The sequence below is a fragment of the Procambarus clarkii genome, chromosome 26 (assembly GCF_040958095.1).
Source record: "Procambarus clarkii isolate CNS0578487 chromosome 26, FALCON_Pclarkii_2.0, whole genome shotgun sequence".
Classification (NCBI taxonomy): Eukaryota; Metazoa; Arthropoda; class Malacostraca; order Decapoda; family Cambaridae; genus Procambarus; species Procambarus clarkii.
Window position 1 is genome coordinate 7,597,847 of NC_091175.1, and position 15,448 is coordinate 7,613,294.

The 15,448-nt window shown below is 37.5% G+C and overlaps 1 protein-coding gene across 3 annotated transcripts in view; it reads right to left on the reverse strand.

Annotated features, from left to right (window-relative positions):
• LOC123756734 (calmodulin-lysine N-methyltransferase) overlaps window positions 1–15,448 on the reverse strand; it is a 39,582-nt gene that overhangs the window by 15,941 nt on the left and 8,193 nt on the right. For all 3 annotated transcript variants that reach the window (XM_045740018.2, XM_069331828.1, XM_045740017.2), the window contains exons 3-5: window positions 10,958–11,019; window positions 2,277–2,392; window positions 1,327–1,442 (exon numbers count right to left, since the gene is read on the reverse strand). In XM_045740018.2, coding sequence (XP_045595974.1) covers window positions 1,327–1,442; window positions 2,277–2,392; window positions 10,958–11,019 — 294 coding nt within the window. The remainder of the gene's footprint in view (window positions 1–1,326; window positions 1,443–2,276; window positions 2,393–10,957; window positions 11,020–15,448) is intronic.

The window sequence follows — 15,448 nt, forward strand, 5'->3', positions numbered from 1 at the left end:
GACTGATGAAAACTCTTTCACCACACTGTATGGCCATTGCAGGCGAAGGAAGCACATTTCTTGATTAATGTGCTGAGAACTGTAGACACAATGCCAGCCAAGGTCTGACACAGCTGTTAACACCTCCAGAGATAAAGGGAAAGGGGTGCCGTGGAACATGGAGAGCTAGTGTCACATAACAATTGTGACACTAGCTCTCCACCTATGTCAGTTGCTTAATTTAGAAACTGTACCTGTGGTTGATCTCGAACCCATTGATGATGTGTACTGAATTTTGTAACTAACTCATCAAGATTGTAACTTGCTTGGCTAAATGAATTAGGGGTTCACTCCCTGAGCCCATTATGTGCCTCAGTAAGTCTTTCCACTACTGCCCACAAGATGGGTATGGGGTGCATTAATAAATGAACTAACTAAACTAACTGCGAGGGGTTGGCCAGTTATGCCCCATATAAGTAGTGGAAGCGTGTTGAACAGTCTCAGGCCTCTAATGTTGATAGAGTTCTCTCTCTCAAAAGTACCTATTGCACCTCTGCTTGTCAATGGGAGTATTCTGCACATCCTGCCTTGCCTTCTTGTCTTATGTGGTGTTATTTCTGTATGCATGTTTGGGACCAGCCCCTCTATTATTTTCCATGTGTAAATTACAGTATTATGTATCTCTCCTGCTTGTGCTCAAGAGAATACAGATTTAGTCATTTTAGTCGGTCCTAATAGTTCAGATGTTTTACCAAGTGGATTCTAGCAGTAAAGGATCTCTACATGCTCTGAAGGTCAACAATTTCTCCAGCTTTGAAAGAGGATGCCATTGTGTAACAGTATTCCACTCTAGAGGTCACTAGCATCTTGAAAAGTATCATCATTGGTATAGCATTTCTAGTTTGAAAGGGTCTTGTTATCCAGCCTGATATTTTTCTTGCAGTTTAAATATTGAGGCTATAGATGGAATCGGGTTCAAATTTATTGTATGGCCTCAATATTTACTGATGGATTCATCATGTTATTTTGATATCATTGTGCATTAATGAGTTAACTCTTGACATCTTTTACATAAATACATACTACTGGACTATGTTGCATTATAGTAGTTGAAAAAAATTAAAAATATAAAAATCATCTATTGTTAGCTACACATATATAAAAAGACACTCCTCTTACTTGCTATCAAAGTAATAAATCACATCAAGTATGCATAAACTTAGAACAGATAACCTTCTATAATAGAAAATGCACTGTGGAAAGTCCAGCATTATGCACTGTTTTCACCAATGAATCCATTGTTTCGCATCAGTCAGACTAACAAATACAGTATGTATAACAACTTACCTAGAGCACGTTTTAGAAGGTAAATCGTTCCGTTGTAAGGACACTTTAACATTGTTGACAGACAGGGCATTGCCATCTGTTAGCACCATATTAGATGGCCCTCCACTAGCAGAAACCTGTCAAAAGGGATAAAACAAGGCAATAATGGAATCACAATTATATGTACATTTGATCATTTTACCTAGTACTGTACCTCCAAACTGTCAGTATACCTATGCCTAAACAAGGTACTGCACAGTACTATGCTACAAGCTTACCTTTATCTCAAATTATGATTATTAACTTCACCGCTTTATTCTTGTGAGTTTAAGATAAAAATATTTCAATAATCCTAAGTACAATTTTTTAAAAGTATGTGTGCAACTCATTCAATTTACTGTTTCAAATTTTGTTTTTACACTAAGTCCCCTCTGTTGCAAATAATAATGTTTGTTTCCACTTGACAGTACATATTATAATTTTCACGGAGCAACTCTAAACAAAGGTTTATACGTGTCATTGTACTATACTTAACCTAGGGAGTACCAAAACATATGGAACAGCAAATCATGACAGGAGTCAGAACATGTTGAGATTGCTCATATCAGTACATGCGCAGCCTATATATATATAGAGCTCTAGAAACCCACACCCCACATAGTTGTATGATGACTAAACCTCACACCAGATAATGAGGAGATGATGACATTTTGGTCCATCCTGGACCATTATCAAGTCGATAATGGTCCAGGACGGACCAAAACATCGTCGTCTCCTCATCTTCTGGTGTGTGGTTTAGTCATCATATCTTCAGCCACGTTATTGTGACTCGTCGTCTTCACATAATTGCAGGAATTCACTATACAGTATATTCACAAAACCATTATGTAAACAAGGAATAATAGATGAAGCCTTTTTTTCCAAACATGGCATAAAGTGCTTTAGTTAAAAAAGAAAAAAAAAAAGCTTACCAACATGCCTGCCAAACAGGTCATTCCCCCTCCCAGTTCTAACACAGACTTTCCAGAGAATATTTTGAGGTTGCTGAGGCAGTAATATGTGAGTATTTCTTCAGAGGGCCAGATACCTGCGAATGCACAAAACATCGTAACTATACGAGAAATACATTTCTTTCCATTTCACTCTAGAAAATATTATAAAAATTCTATAACGCATTTGGAAAATAAAAATAAAATCACCATGAAAGCAAATGCTGTACAGTAAAATAGAGGGACAGCATTTTTAGAAAAGGGTACTGCCATTTGAAATAAGATCAAATGGACACAGAATGAACACACTGTGTAAGCCAAAGCATCTTGAAATTAACAGCAAAGATGGAAGAATGTAGGCCTACACTAAAAATTAAGAAAAAGCTGGAAAACTGTCATAATCTGATGGTCAATTATGCAACGGAAACACAAGAACATTAAAGAATTGTAAGATACCTTAGCAACGACGCAAGCAACATCTGTGAATAAAAATTGCCCAAGAGCCAGTAGAAAAGTCCAGCTGGTAAAGAGAAATTAGACAAGAAAAATTCCAGGGAGTGATTAATGAGTACTAGTATCACTTTTTATGGCATTAAAAAATTATTGTGATTTTCATCAGAAGTAGTAACTCCTTGAAATAAAGGTGGCACAGTGCATACATACTGTACATACAAATGCATACACACAAGACTGCAAATGCAACATAATGAACATAAGTGCTGGGAAAAGAAGCCCAGAGACAAGGTACTATATGGAGGGAAAAAAGGCTCAAAGACTTTGAATCATTGAGTTTCCTCCCCCTTCCATATGGCACCTTATATCTAACTGGGGGATTGATATTACATCAATCATATCTCCTGAGGCACACATAAACCAAGTAACATCAGCAGTACAGTATATGTAAGACTAGCAAACATAGACTTTCTTCAGGAATCTGAATGATGAAATACTGTACTGTACTTGAATAACGAGAGATCAGACCTCACTCATACACAGGAAAACGCACAGCTGGTGTATATGTCCTCACAGTAGGTCTGGATACTTAAAAAAAAAAAAAACTCATTTGTTCAATTCATAGCAGAGTTCAAGCTTAGTAAAATATTTCTAAAATATAAATACATTATTTTGAACAATACTGTATTACAAATAAAAAACTAAGAAAACCAATGCGATTTAATGGAAATTACTTTACGTGATGAGACAAAACTCTAATGTTTAGAGGGATCTATTATAGGAAGGTCCAAATTAGGGAGGGTGCACTGTAGAATATAGCTGTGTCTTGAGACAACCAGCTACCTTGGATACCACTTTTCTACCCCCTTCCCTCTGCCCTACCTTTTCAAACAGAGAATCACAGACTGGGGAAGGAGTAGGGATGGATGAGAAAGCCAGCGGGTCGTTACACACTTTACCTCTACTATATATATATATATTAAATACTGTGTTAAAGATGGTGTTAACGTTATTGCTATAGCTACATGCATGTTTATATTATGCTATCAGTATGTAAAAGTGTAATACAGGATATATATAGATATATTTCCTATATAACCTTTTCCACTACTGTCTACAGGATGGGTATGGGGTCCACTATTGCCCACAGGTGGGTACAGGATGCATTACTTCCCACAGGATGGGTATGGGGGTCTACTACTGCCCACAGGATGGATAGGGGGTCCTTTACCACCCACAGGATAGGTGTGGGGTCCACTATTGCCCACAGAATGGGTACAGAGGTCCATTGCCACCCACAGGATAGGTATGGGGTCCACTACTGTCCCACAGGATAGGTACAGGGTCCACTACTGCCCACCCACAGGATGGATATGGGGTGTAATATGCATGAATAAATACAAAATTCATGTTCCTCACCACATTAGCTGTCATATTCCAGGTGCGAGGGAGGGAGGGAGCCGGTCGGCCGAGCGGACAGCACGCGGGACTTGTGATCCTGTGGTCCTGGGTTCGATCCCAGGCGCCGGCGAGAAACACTGGGCAAAGTTTCTTTCACCCTATGCCCCTGTTACCTAGCAGTAAAATAGGTACCTGGGTGTTAGTCAGCTGTCACGGGCTGCTTCCTGGGGGTGGAGGCCTGGTCGAGGACCGGGCCGCGGGGACACTAAAGCCCCGAAATCATCTCAAGATAACCTCAAGATAACCTGCGACAGAAGTGGTTGGGCACATTTCCCATCACCTAATGCAACTGTTCACCTAGCAGCAAGTAGGTACCCAGGAGTTAAGACAGCTTTGTGTGAAGTTGCATCCTGGTAGGGGGGTCTGTAATTCGACTTGGATGGGGGGAAAACCTCAATACAGTATAAGCCTAATGTGTATAAACACACACTGGCTGCCTGTTTCCTAACACAATGAATTATTTATTATTATTATAAGTAGTAATAGTATTATATTTAGGTGTAAGGCAGTTTTTTGAAAAGCTGTCAGCTCAGACAGTACTAGCTGTAACAGTATGTACCTATATGTATGTATATAGATATAGATGTAGATAAAGATCTATCTGTATACAGGTATATAAAGTAGATGGATATATACAGATACTGTATATAGATGGAACACATAAGAGAAGAAGTGGAAGGGAAAGAACACCAAAAATATTACATCATAAAAGAGAAGGCATTCTGTAGATTAAATGAAGGCTGGTCTAAGATGTCAGATACCATATGACAGTAGTACAGTCAGAAAAATGAATATTATTTCTCATATAGGTTTTTTTTTGGGTGGGGGAGGGGGGGGGGAACATTCAAATATCAGTTCCAATTGATGGACTGCAAATATTTAAACTTCAAATTATCTTTCCATGACTGTTGTCTATCTTGACTACTGTATTTTACTCTACAACAACAAACTCACATGTTCATGACACTTTTTTAAGGATGAAGAAAAGACCCTCAACTACAAGTGTATATAGCTTTAATCAAATTTTTTGATGACAACTACATTCTTTATGAAGGTGCTGCTAAACAATGTTCTAACCAAAAGATTCTAGGTACATGCGTTTATATGCCTGGCAGAGCATCTCACGGGGCGGCCATCATTAGACGTTGTTATGATTATGCTCCCCAGGGATTCCCCATGGGATGCTGCAACTTTTGATGAATCTCTGGGAAGCAAAATCATAATGATGTCTAATGATGGATGCCACATGAGATGTTCTGCCAGACTATAAACACATGTGCCTAGAATCTTTGTTCAGAACATGGTTTAACAGCACCTTGATAAAGAATGTAGGTTTTATCTGAAAATTTGATTTAAATTATATATATACATCTGTATATATATAATTTGTATATATATATAATTACAATACATCTGTAAGTATGACTTGCAGATGTATTGGGTCTTTCCTTCATCTTCATTCAAACACTATACTGTAGTAAACTTCTTGACTTTTCCGTTTTTTTGTTATGACGAGATGATTAGATTGGGGTAACACCATTTGTTAGTTGCACTCCACCACCACCAGATTGCAGCCCCGGCAGCCCAGTAGCTACCCGAGTCATGTGCCTGGTGCAGTTCATGCAACAGTTCCTCATGACATCTGTATAAAATATGTTCCTTTTCTGTGTCAGTACTACACATGCATTCATGCACAGAGCTCCACAGCATTCAGATTATTTTTTTTTAAGTACCTGTACTTGAGGACAATTGGTCCATGAGATCAAACAGCTTTTTCACGAACAATTAACTTATCATTGCAATATCAGTGGCTACCCACTGTGTAAATTAACTGCATATTTGTGGCTGTTGCCAGGACATTACCCAACAAGGAATTACCACCTGAGCCTCTGCTATGTAGTTAATGGCTGAAATTTGAAATGTCATTATACACAGTTTTGTAAACAGTTCATATTAACATTTGAAAAAATAATAGCATTTAAGGTAAAGTTAGTTATAATCTCAATCTTCAAAAAATCCTCTTACAAGTTGCATTCGAGTGTTTGAAGTTGTACAAGTGTTAGATGTGGGATTGAAAGTGTAGGCTTATCCATAATATTTAGTAATAATCATATGTGAAAATTAGGTGGTATTTGGTGAAGGGTAATTCATTTTTATTTGAAGTAGAAAGAGTACTGTACAGTATATGTTTCTAAACCATTATGTTACTCACCTGTATTAAAGTTTTTCCTACCTGACAATGGCTTTATTTTGCAATACTAATTTTAGATTAAAATAAATTTTTTTGTTATAACTAACAATGTACAAAAGAATAAAAAAAAATGAATACAGTATACAGTATTATGAAAATATACATTTAAATTTAAATTATTTTAAAATATAAATAAGCAAAAAACAAATGATAGCAGAGGCGTTGAAAACCAAGGTGAACTCTAATGAGCACTGTTGTGAATGTGGTCATAAGGTTTCCAACACTCTACAGTATACAGCCACTGAGTGCTATAGTCTGTGTTTACCACAGTTCTTCTGCTGAAATGGTCTAATGATTTACAGCATGTCTATATTAATTCTTTGTAGCATAAACACTTTACATAATATTTAAAGGGCTCACTTCTATTACAGTTACAATTCTGTATTATTCATGATGCATATTCTATATATATTGGAGTAAATATTTGAATCCTTATTTCTTCCATTTAGGCTACCTTACAGTTTTTCACTTATTTTAGGTTATCTGAAAAAATGTACAGTATATCTTACCATCCTTGTTATTATACAGTCATAAATAACCATTCCCCCTCCCCCCCCCCCTTGACGAACAAAAAAAAATATAGTGTTAACTTTGAGTGACAAGTTTTGCTCAGGCAGAACAGATATTGTCTCATATCTCTTTAATATGGTTAAAAATATGTCTTATATTTAAATCTTGGCCATAAGAAACAACTTGGATGTGATAAAAGTCTATAAGCTATTTTTTTTTTTAAATCTTATGAATGTTTCTCTCTTCGAAACTGGAAATTTTTAATTCAATGGAGGTCAGAATTTGGTTCGTTGGAGGTGCAATATGAATCATTCTGAGAGCTAATATAGAACAGTCTTTCCATGTCCAGTACATTATATTAATTTATTTAGATTCAAACAAAATTTTATAGAAAAACTTAACCAAAAGAATAGATTTCAGGAATGTTTTTAAAATATCTGTTTATGTTATTTGTATGTTATACCATCTTAATAAACCTTCAAATTTTTAATTACGGTAGGTAATAAATGCCTTGGTCTTAAAACAAAACTAATTTCTCCCACAAGACTGTTAACAAAAACCTGCATAATATTAACACCTATGACAAGGGTGACAAGGTTAAGAACATCTATGTTGGGTCGGGTATGACCTCTACACGCAATCATATACACGCACAGTAATACAAATTTATTCTAACTTTTATAGAGGTTGTGTTTATTATTATTTATAATGTGTAAAAAAAAATCCTGAATTACTCACTAAGACTGTGCATATAAAAAAGTACCATGCAAGTTACCATTGATACAAAAAGTACCAAAATGACCCTTCAAGGTTTGGGTTTGCATGGATACATATAAAATAAAAGATATACTGTATACTGTGTATACAAAATGGTATATAGTGGATGATGTGAACAGGACTTGCATGATAAACAACACTGGGACTAACCAATAATGGATGGGTAACAGTGCTAGGGGCACCTCAACAAGTCTAGTGACTTCCTTTCCCATTGGTAAACCAGCATACCTGCAGTGCATACGTACATACATAATGTATATATATATACATAATGTATATATATATATATATACTGTATATACATACATATACATAGATGTCACCAGACTAGTAACCGAGCTGAGGGGTATGAGGAACAAGGACAGACTACTGGAATTAAACCTCATGTCACTGGAAAACACAAGAGTTAGAGGAGACATGATCACCAAATACAAAATTCTCAGGAAATGATAGGGTAGATAGACAGATTATTTAACACAGGCAGTACAGGCAGTACTCGCACAAGGGGACACAGGTGGAAACCGAGTATCTAAGCCATCTATCAACAGCCAACTAGCATTAAATTACTGTACACTCTGATAACTGAGAATACAACAGAACATACAACATACGGCAAACAGTAGATTGGTAAGATGCAATGGACCTATAAACCCATAAGTGAGGTGTTTCACCTTCACCTCATTCCCGAATATATATCCGGCAGTGAGAAACTTTATAAACATTCGAACGCTGCCTTTGGGAATGTTAACAAGAATTAATGAAATGTATCTCTTAGTGTCCAGGCCAAATCAAATTGTAAAAATTAACTTTTGCAGAGTTAATTTTTCAACTTCTTTCTCAAGTGAAGAAAAATGTAAGGAAAATAGAGAAGATTCACACTAGAATCATTGATCTCACCCTTTCTGTCACATTCAACAATATATGCCTAAAGGAAAGCATGATGGTAGGACAACAGAACACAGGAGGAGGAGCGGGACAGGGATTCACTCCTTGCTTGCCTTACTAAGAATCTGTCTAAAAGACATTTGTCTTTCCCTACATTTTAAAACTTGTCTGTAGTGAGACATCACATTGTCATTAAGGTCAATGCAATGGCCTGCTAAAGCTTTATCTGGGTGAGTCTTTTCAGTAAAACTTTGCAGTTCTTCCCATACTGCACACATTTTCTTAATTAATGAGGACGGAACATCCTCTACTGCCTCGGCCTCACCTGAAGATTTGTTGTACTGCCTAGCTAGTTCAACAACCCGTATACCATTTTCATGTTTTTGAATGATCTCTTGTTTTTCCTCTATAGGTCATCCTCACATGTGTTTTCTTAGTTTGAACCTTACCACTGACTTTCTTGGGACCCATGGCATGATATATACATAATAATTACTTTTATGTTCAAAACCCAAAAAAGCAGAAAAACAATTCAATTTTTTACAAAGAATTCAAGCACAATCATCATTAAGCAGGAGCCACTGGTAAACTGAAGCGCGGGTGACCGTGCCACCAGGAACCATGCGTTCAGTCTACACATACGTGTACAGTATCAACAAACCACAACTCGAGGCAAAGTTTGTAACCCAATTCAAATTTTACGAAAAAATTGGGCTTGTACTGTAACTCTAAAAATTGTAAAGGGGGGCATTCGTAAGCCGAGGTGCCACTATGTACAGTATAGTACATGTAAACGATCTTCCAGAGGGTATAGATGCATTCCTCTCAATGTTTGCTGATGATGCAAAAATTGTGAGAAGAATCAAGACAGACGAAGATAGACAGAGACTACAAAACGACCTGGCCAAACTGGAGGAATGGCTTAGATAATGGCTACTAAACTTTAACACAGGAAAGTGTAAAGTAATGAACTTAAGGGAAGGGAGCAGGAGGCTGAACACAAGGTACCATCTGGGAGGTGAAATCCTGCAAGAGTCAAATAGAGAGAAAGATCTGGATATCACACCAAATCTGTCCCCAGAAGCCCTCATCACAAGGATATCATGAGTGGCATATGCTAGATTGGCCAACATAAGAACTGTCTTTAGAAACTTGTGTAAGGAATCCTTCAGAACCTTGTATACCACTTATGTCAGACCTGGATATATATACCTGGAGTATGCAGCTCCAGCCTGAAGTCCATACCTAGTTAAACACAAGATAAGGTTAGAGAAGATTCAGTGGTATGCCACCAGACTAATCATTGGTGAAACACAAACAAGGGTAACATGTGGAACTTAGTACCCAAATAAGCCACAGAGACATTAGAAAGAATTTTTTCAGTGGCGAGTAGTTAACAAACGGAATGTATTAGGCAGTGATGTGGTGGAGGCAGACTCCATACACAGTTTCAAATGTAGATTTGATAGAGCCCAATAGGTTCCAGAATCTGCACACCAGTTGATTGACAGTTGAGAGGCAGGACCAGAGCCAAAGCTCAAGACCCACAAGCACAACTAGGTGAGTACATACATACATACATACATACATACATACATACATACATACATACATACATACATACATACCTGTAACCATACTTAGGGAATTACAGTACATACTTTATATATTTAGTTAAAACAAAACAGCATTCTTGCAATTCTATGTAAATATATAGTGGCAGGTCTATGAGCCTCTCTACAAGATTTATCATCCTACAAAATGCTTACATGAGCTTTAGAATTATGCAATTACATTTTACAGATTTCTGAAGCGGTTAATGCAGTACAATATTCATAGTTTTATACCAAATATTTTACTAATAACACATAAAAGCATCAACTACTAGATGACCAAGCAATAATATTTTAAAGAAATTATAACAAAACTTTTTTTTTTACATATTAATCTTAATGTTTAAGGATCAGCAATATAATTTAATATACTTTGACAACTTCAACATATTTTATCTTTTATGAACATTTGAACTGCTGATCATCACACTCAAGATTTTTTTTTAAGTACAACAGAGTAACTTCAGCTGGTAATGTCCAGTTTACTCATGTAGTAAACTTAGTTGCAGTGGCAGCTAACACCAAAGTGGACTATCAAAAATTAACGATATCTTTAGAATACTGTACTGAACTAGTATTTCTTTTTCTAGAATCTCAACCCTTATATACTGTAATTCTATTTCTCAGCCACATAATAAACTGGACATAGTACATAAAGGACAGCGTAACGAACAATACAGAATGGCTTTACAAAACAATAATAACCAACTTACAAACGTTGCCAGTATTGTTGAAACCGGTAAGCTCACTGGGGCTGAAGTCTCGACGCAATAGCCTAGAGACATGCACAATGACAAGTTAGCATGCTCGCAGCAATCCAGTACTGGGAGGTGGACACTGGTAAGGTTCAGCTTGATATATGAAGGAATGCACATTGTTAACTAAATACTTCATTCTAATCTGCAAATTATGGTGATAAACAAACCAAATCTAAATAAAATAAAATTATTCTATATAAATTTATTTGGGGATGAGGTAATACTGTATATGCAATTGCCTTAGTGGTTGAAAATATTTGATGTAAAGATGATGAAGAAAATCTCTAATACTGTACTGTATTGTGTAACTAAAGTTCACTATAACTGGCAAGAAAACAAACATGTAAATATGGCAGACAGACAGACAGACAGACAGACAGACAGATACACACACACACACACACACACACACACACACACACACACACACACACACATGGGGCCTCGCGGCTGAGTGGACAGCACTCTGGGGTCGTAGTCCTACGGGGCCCGGGTTCGATCCCTGGCAGAGGCAGAAACAAATGGGCAGTTTCGTTCACCCTGGTGCCCCTGTTCATCTAGCAGTAAATAGGTACCTGGGAGTTAGACTGCTTCTACAGGCTGCTTCCTGGGGATGTGTGTGTGTGTGTGTGTGCGTGCTTGTGTAAGAGAAATATATGTAGTAGACATAATAGAGGAAAAATAAATTGGTTAGAAAGGCAGGGTTCAAGAGCCAATAGCGCGATTCTGCAGATACAAATAATAAATACACACACACGGGTGTGTGCACTCATCAACTAGGTGAGTATACACACACACGTGTGTGTAATTACCTAAGTAATGTGTGTGCGTGTGTACTCACCTATATATATACATGTATGTGTGTGTGTGTGTGTGTGTGTAGGAAGTGATGTGGTGGAGGCAGACTCCATACATAGTTTCAAATGTAGATATGATAAGAGTCCAATAGGCTCAGGAATCTGTACAACAGTTGATTGACATTGGAGAGGCAGAACCAAAGAGCCAAAACTTAACCCACGCAAGCACAACTAGGTGAGTACAACCAGAGGCAATGTAGTGGATTGGAGAAATGTAACAAGTGGAGTACCAATTAATTAATTTCTTGCACCAGTGATGTTCATTGCCTACATAAACGACATACCCATGGAATACAGAACTATATTAACATGTTTGCTGATGCAAAGATACTAGGGAAGATAAGGAACTTAGACAATTTCCAAGCCTTCAAGAAGACCTGGATAAAATTAGTGTATGTAGCACGACTTGGCAAATGGAATCTAATTTAATGTGTTAAATGCCATGTTATGGAATGTGGAATAGGAGAAAATAGACCACACACAACATAAAAATTATGTGGAAAGGCATTAAAGAACTCTGACAAAGAAAGAGATCTAAGAGTGATTATGGAAAGGAGACTGTCACCAGAGGACTGCATAAAGAACATTGTACAAGGAGCTTATGCAGCAGTTTCCAGTTTCAGAATTGCTTTTAAATACATGGATCATGAAATACGTACCAAAGAAACTGTTCGCAACTTTTGTGATACCAAAATTAGAATATGCAGTGGTTGTGTGATGCTCATATCTCAAGAAACCCAACAACAAACTGGAAAAGGTGCAAAGATATACTACTACTGGTAAATAGCTCTCAGAACTGAAAAACAAGAACTGCCAGGAGAGGCCTCTCCTTATAGTTTGGTTTTAAAGGAGTTACATTTGATAAACCTGGAAGACAAAAGAAAAAGAGGAGATAAGATCACTACATACAAAATAGTAAAAGGAATTGACAAAACTGACAAAGAGGATTTCTTGAAAACTTCAACGTCAAGAACGTCAAGTTCATAGATTCAAGCTAAAGAAGCAAAAGTGCAAAAAAAATATTTGAAAGTTTTCCTTTGCAAACAGAGTGGTAGATGGTTGGCACAAGCGAGGTGTGAAGGTGAAGGAGGCCAAAACCATCAGTAGTTTCAAAGTGTTATACGATAAAGAGTACTGGGAAGACAGGACACCACGAGCTTAGCTCTCATCCTGTAACTACACACTTAGGTAATTACACACACACACATGCGTCATATGACAAAGTGTTCAGAAATGCCAGCACCTTTCGAGGGAGGACAGTTAAAGTTAAAATGGAACCTGAAGGAAACAAAATACAGATGCATGAAGATAGGAATTAGGGGGAAATAAAATAGTTTTCTGGCAGGAACTCTTTAGTAGCTTCCTGCACTTATCTCTGACACCATCAAGCCATAGTCTGATACACCAGGCCTACAAGACCCATCCGCACCTACCGGAAGCCAGGCACACCGAATCTGTTCCTGGTACCTGGAACACAATCTGTTCCTGGCCTAGAGATGTTCTGTTCCAGGTACCAAGAACAGAATCTGTTCCTGGCAAGGGATCAGAGATAAACCTCAAAACTGGGCAAAATCCACCTAAAAAGCAAAGGTGCAGCAAAACATGTGACTGCTTGAAAGATATGACTCTTCTAGGTAAACAAAGAAAATAATTGTTGCTATGAGTAAATACCCAGACTGTATTTCACCCGACAGCCACCAGATGGTACCACAGTTAACCTGAGGTCTCGGACACACTGCTCCCTCATTCTTCTACTTGGTGTCATCAGCTAAACACCTGATGGCCTATGCAAGATCTGTCACCAGCTTCTCACTTCTAAGCAATGCTGGCTTTCCCAGGAGCATTAGTTCTGCTGTGGCTTCACAAAGATGCTTTCCCAGCACCTAGCCCACCTGCCTATCTTTGTAATGGCTCAGGTTGCCTGTGTCCCTCAACCCTGTGGAATTTAATGTAGTGTGTTTTTGGCTTCCATATCTGGTTCCCTACCTAACTCCACAGCTTGCAATTTCTCAAGATGAACATCAGTTTAGTTCCCAGTGGTCTTTCCTGTTGCCTCTGAGGTTTGTGATCCATTCAATGTGTACTTTTTTTCTGGCCTTTAACTTCAGTTTTTACATGACTGGGGTTCACAATATAGACTTTTGCCGTCTTTGCTTATGGTTTTAGATTAGATTAGATTTTTTGTTCAGGTAAAGTTACATACATTGAAGATGAGTTACAAACAATGTTGGAATTTAGAGATGAGCTAGTACATACAATTCCTAAAGCCACTAGTACGCATAGCGTTTCGGGCGGGTGGTGTGGATACATATCTTCCACTGTTTTAAAAGTATCTGCGCTTTGATGCTTCCTCTACTGATAATGCCTTAGCCAGCATTGGTTTGTTCTGTTTTTCAATCTCCTGCATTAGTTCAGGCTGCAGGCCCACTGGAACCAATCCTTTTTTGTCAATATTGGCCAATTCCTAATTTATCCATCAGCCACTCTACTGTGGCTGTAGAAATGTACATGTACATGTTTGTACATGTACATTTGAAATGTAATGGCTGTAGAAAGATGTGAAATATCTGCTTTTTGAGTACCTCACACCTGTTTGTGTTCACATCTTCCATCTCTGCTTTGCCCAGAAACTGTGAATTGTCAACTGCACATTACATTCTCTTTGGTAAATGTGAGTGTGGGGGACTGCAGTGGTTTTGCCAAGCTTGGGCTGTGGTTGGGTTGCTGGTTACCCTCTCTGGGAATGTGATGGGAGGCTAAACTCCTGGCTCCACTGGGGATATATGCTCCCACACTGGTCCTTTCTCCTTTGCAAGAGGAAGATCACAAGATCTTGAGGTTGCTGGATTCATATTTAAAAGTTAGTAATGAAAAATCTAATATTATTTTTTACCTTTATCTTATCCTTGTTAGGCTTCATTTAAATTATGCAATTCAGGTTTGGTCACCATATTGTAGAATTGGCATAAATTCACTTGAGTGTGTACAGAGAAGAATGCCAAAGTTAATTTCAGGAAATAGAAACCTCCCTTATGAAGATATTAAAAGAGCATAATTTACATTCTCTAGAAATGCAAAGAATAAGGGGTAACACAATTGAACTATCCAAATAGATGAAAGGGGGTATACTGTAACAAGGGTGATATTAATGTTGATATACAAACACAAAACAGAACACAAAACAATGGATCCAAATTTATTGTTTACATTCAGAAAAGACCTAGGTATATACAGTATTTATTTGGATATACTGTAGTTGTCAATTTATGGAACAGATTACAGAGTAACATAATAGGTGTGGGATCACTGGATTGTCTCAAACGTAGGTTAATCATACTGTACAAGTGAGTTCAGTTGGGTATAATGCTCAAATGTATAGGTTAATGGGACTTTTCAGTCTCATATATTCTTAAGCCTTCTGCAGTTTCATATATTTTTATGTCCTTATATTTAAGAAAGAGAGCTGACAGAAATCATTAACTATAAAAGTGTCATTAAAATGCATTCCTCATAAAACTTGGATAAATTTATCAGTAAGAGAATAGCAGAACACCTGGAGAGGTCAAACTTTGTAATGAAGGAGGAACAC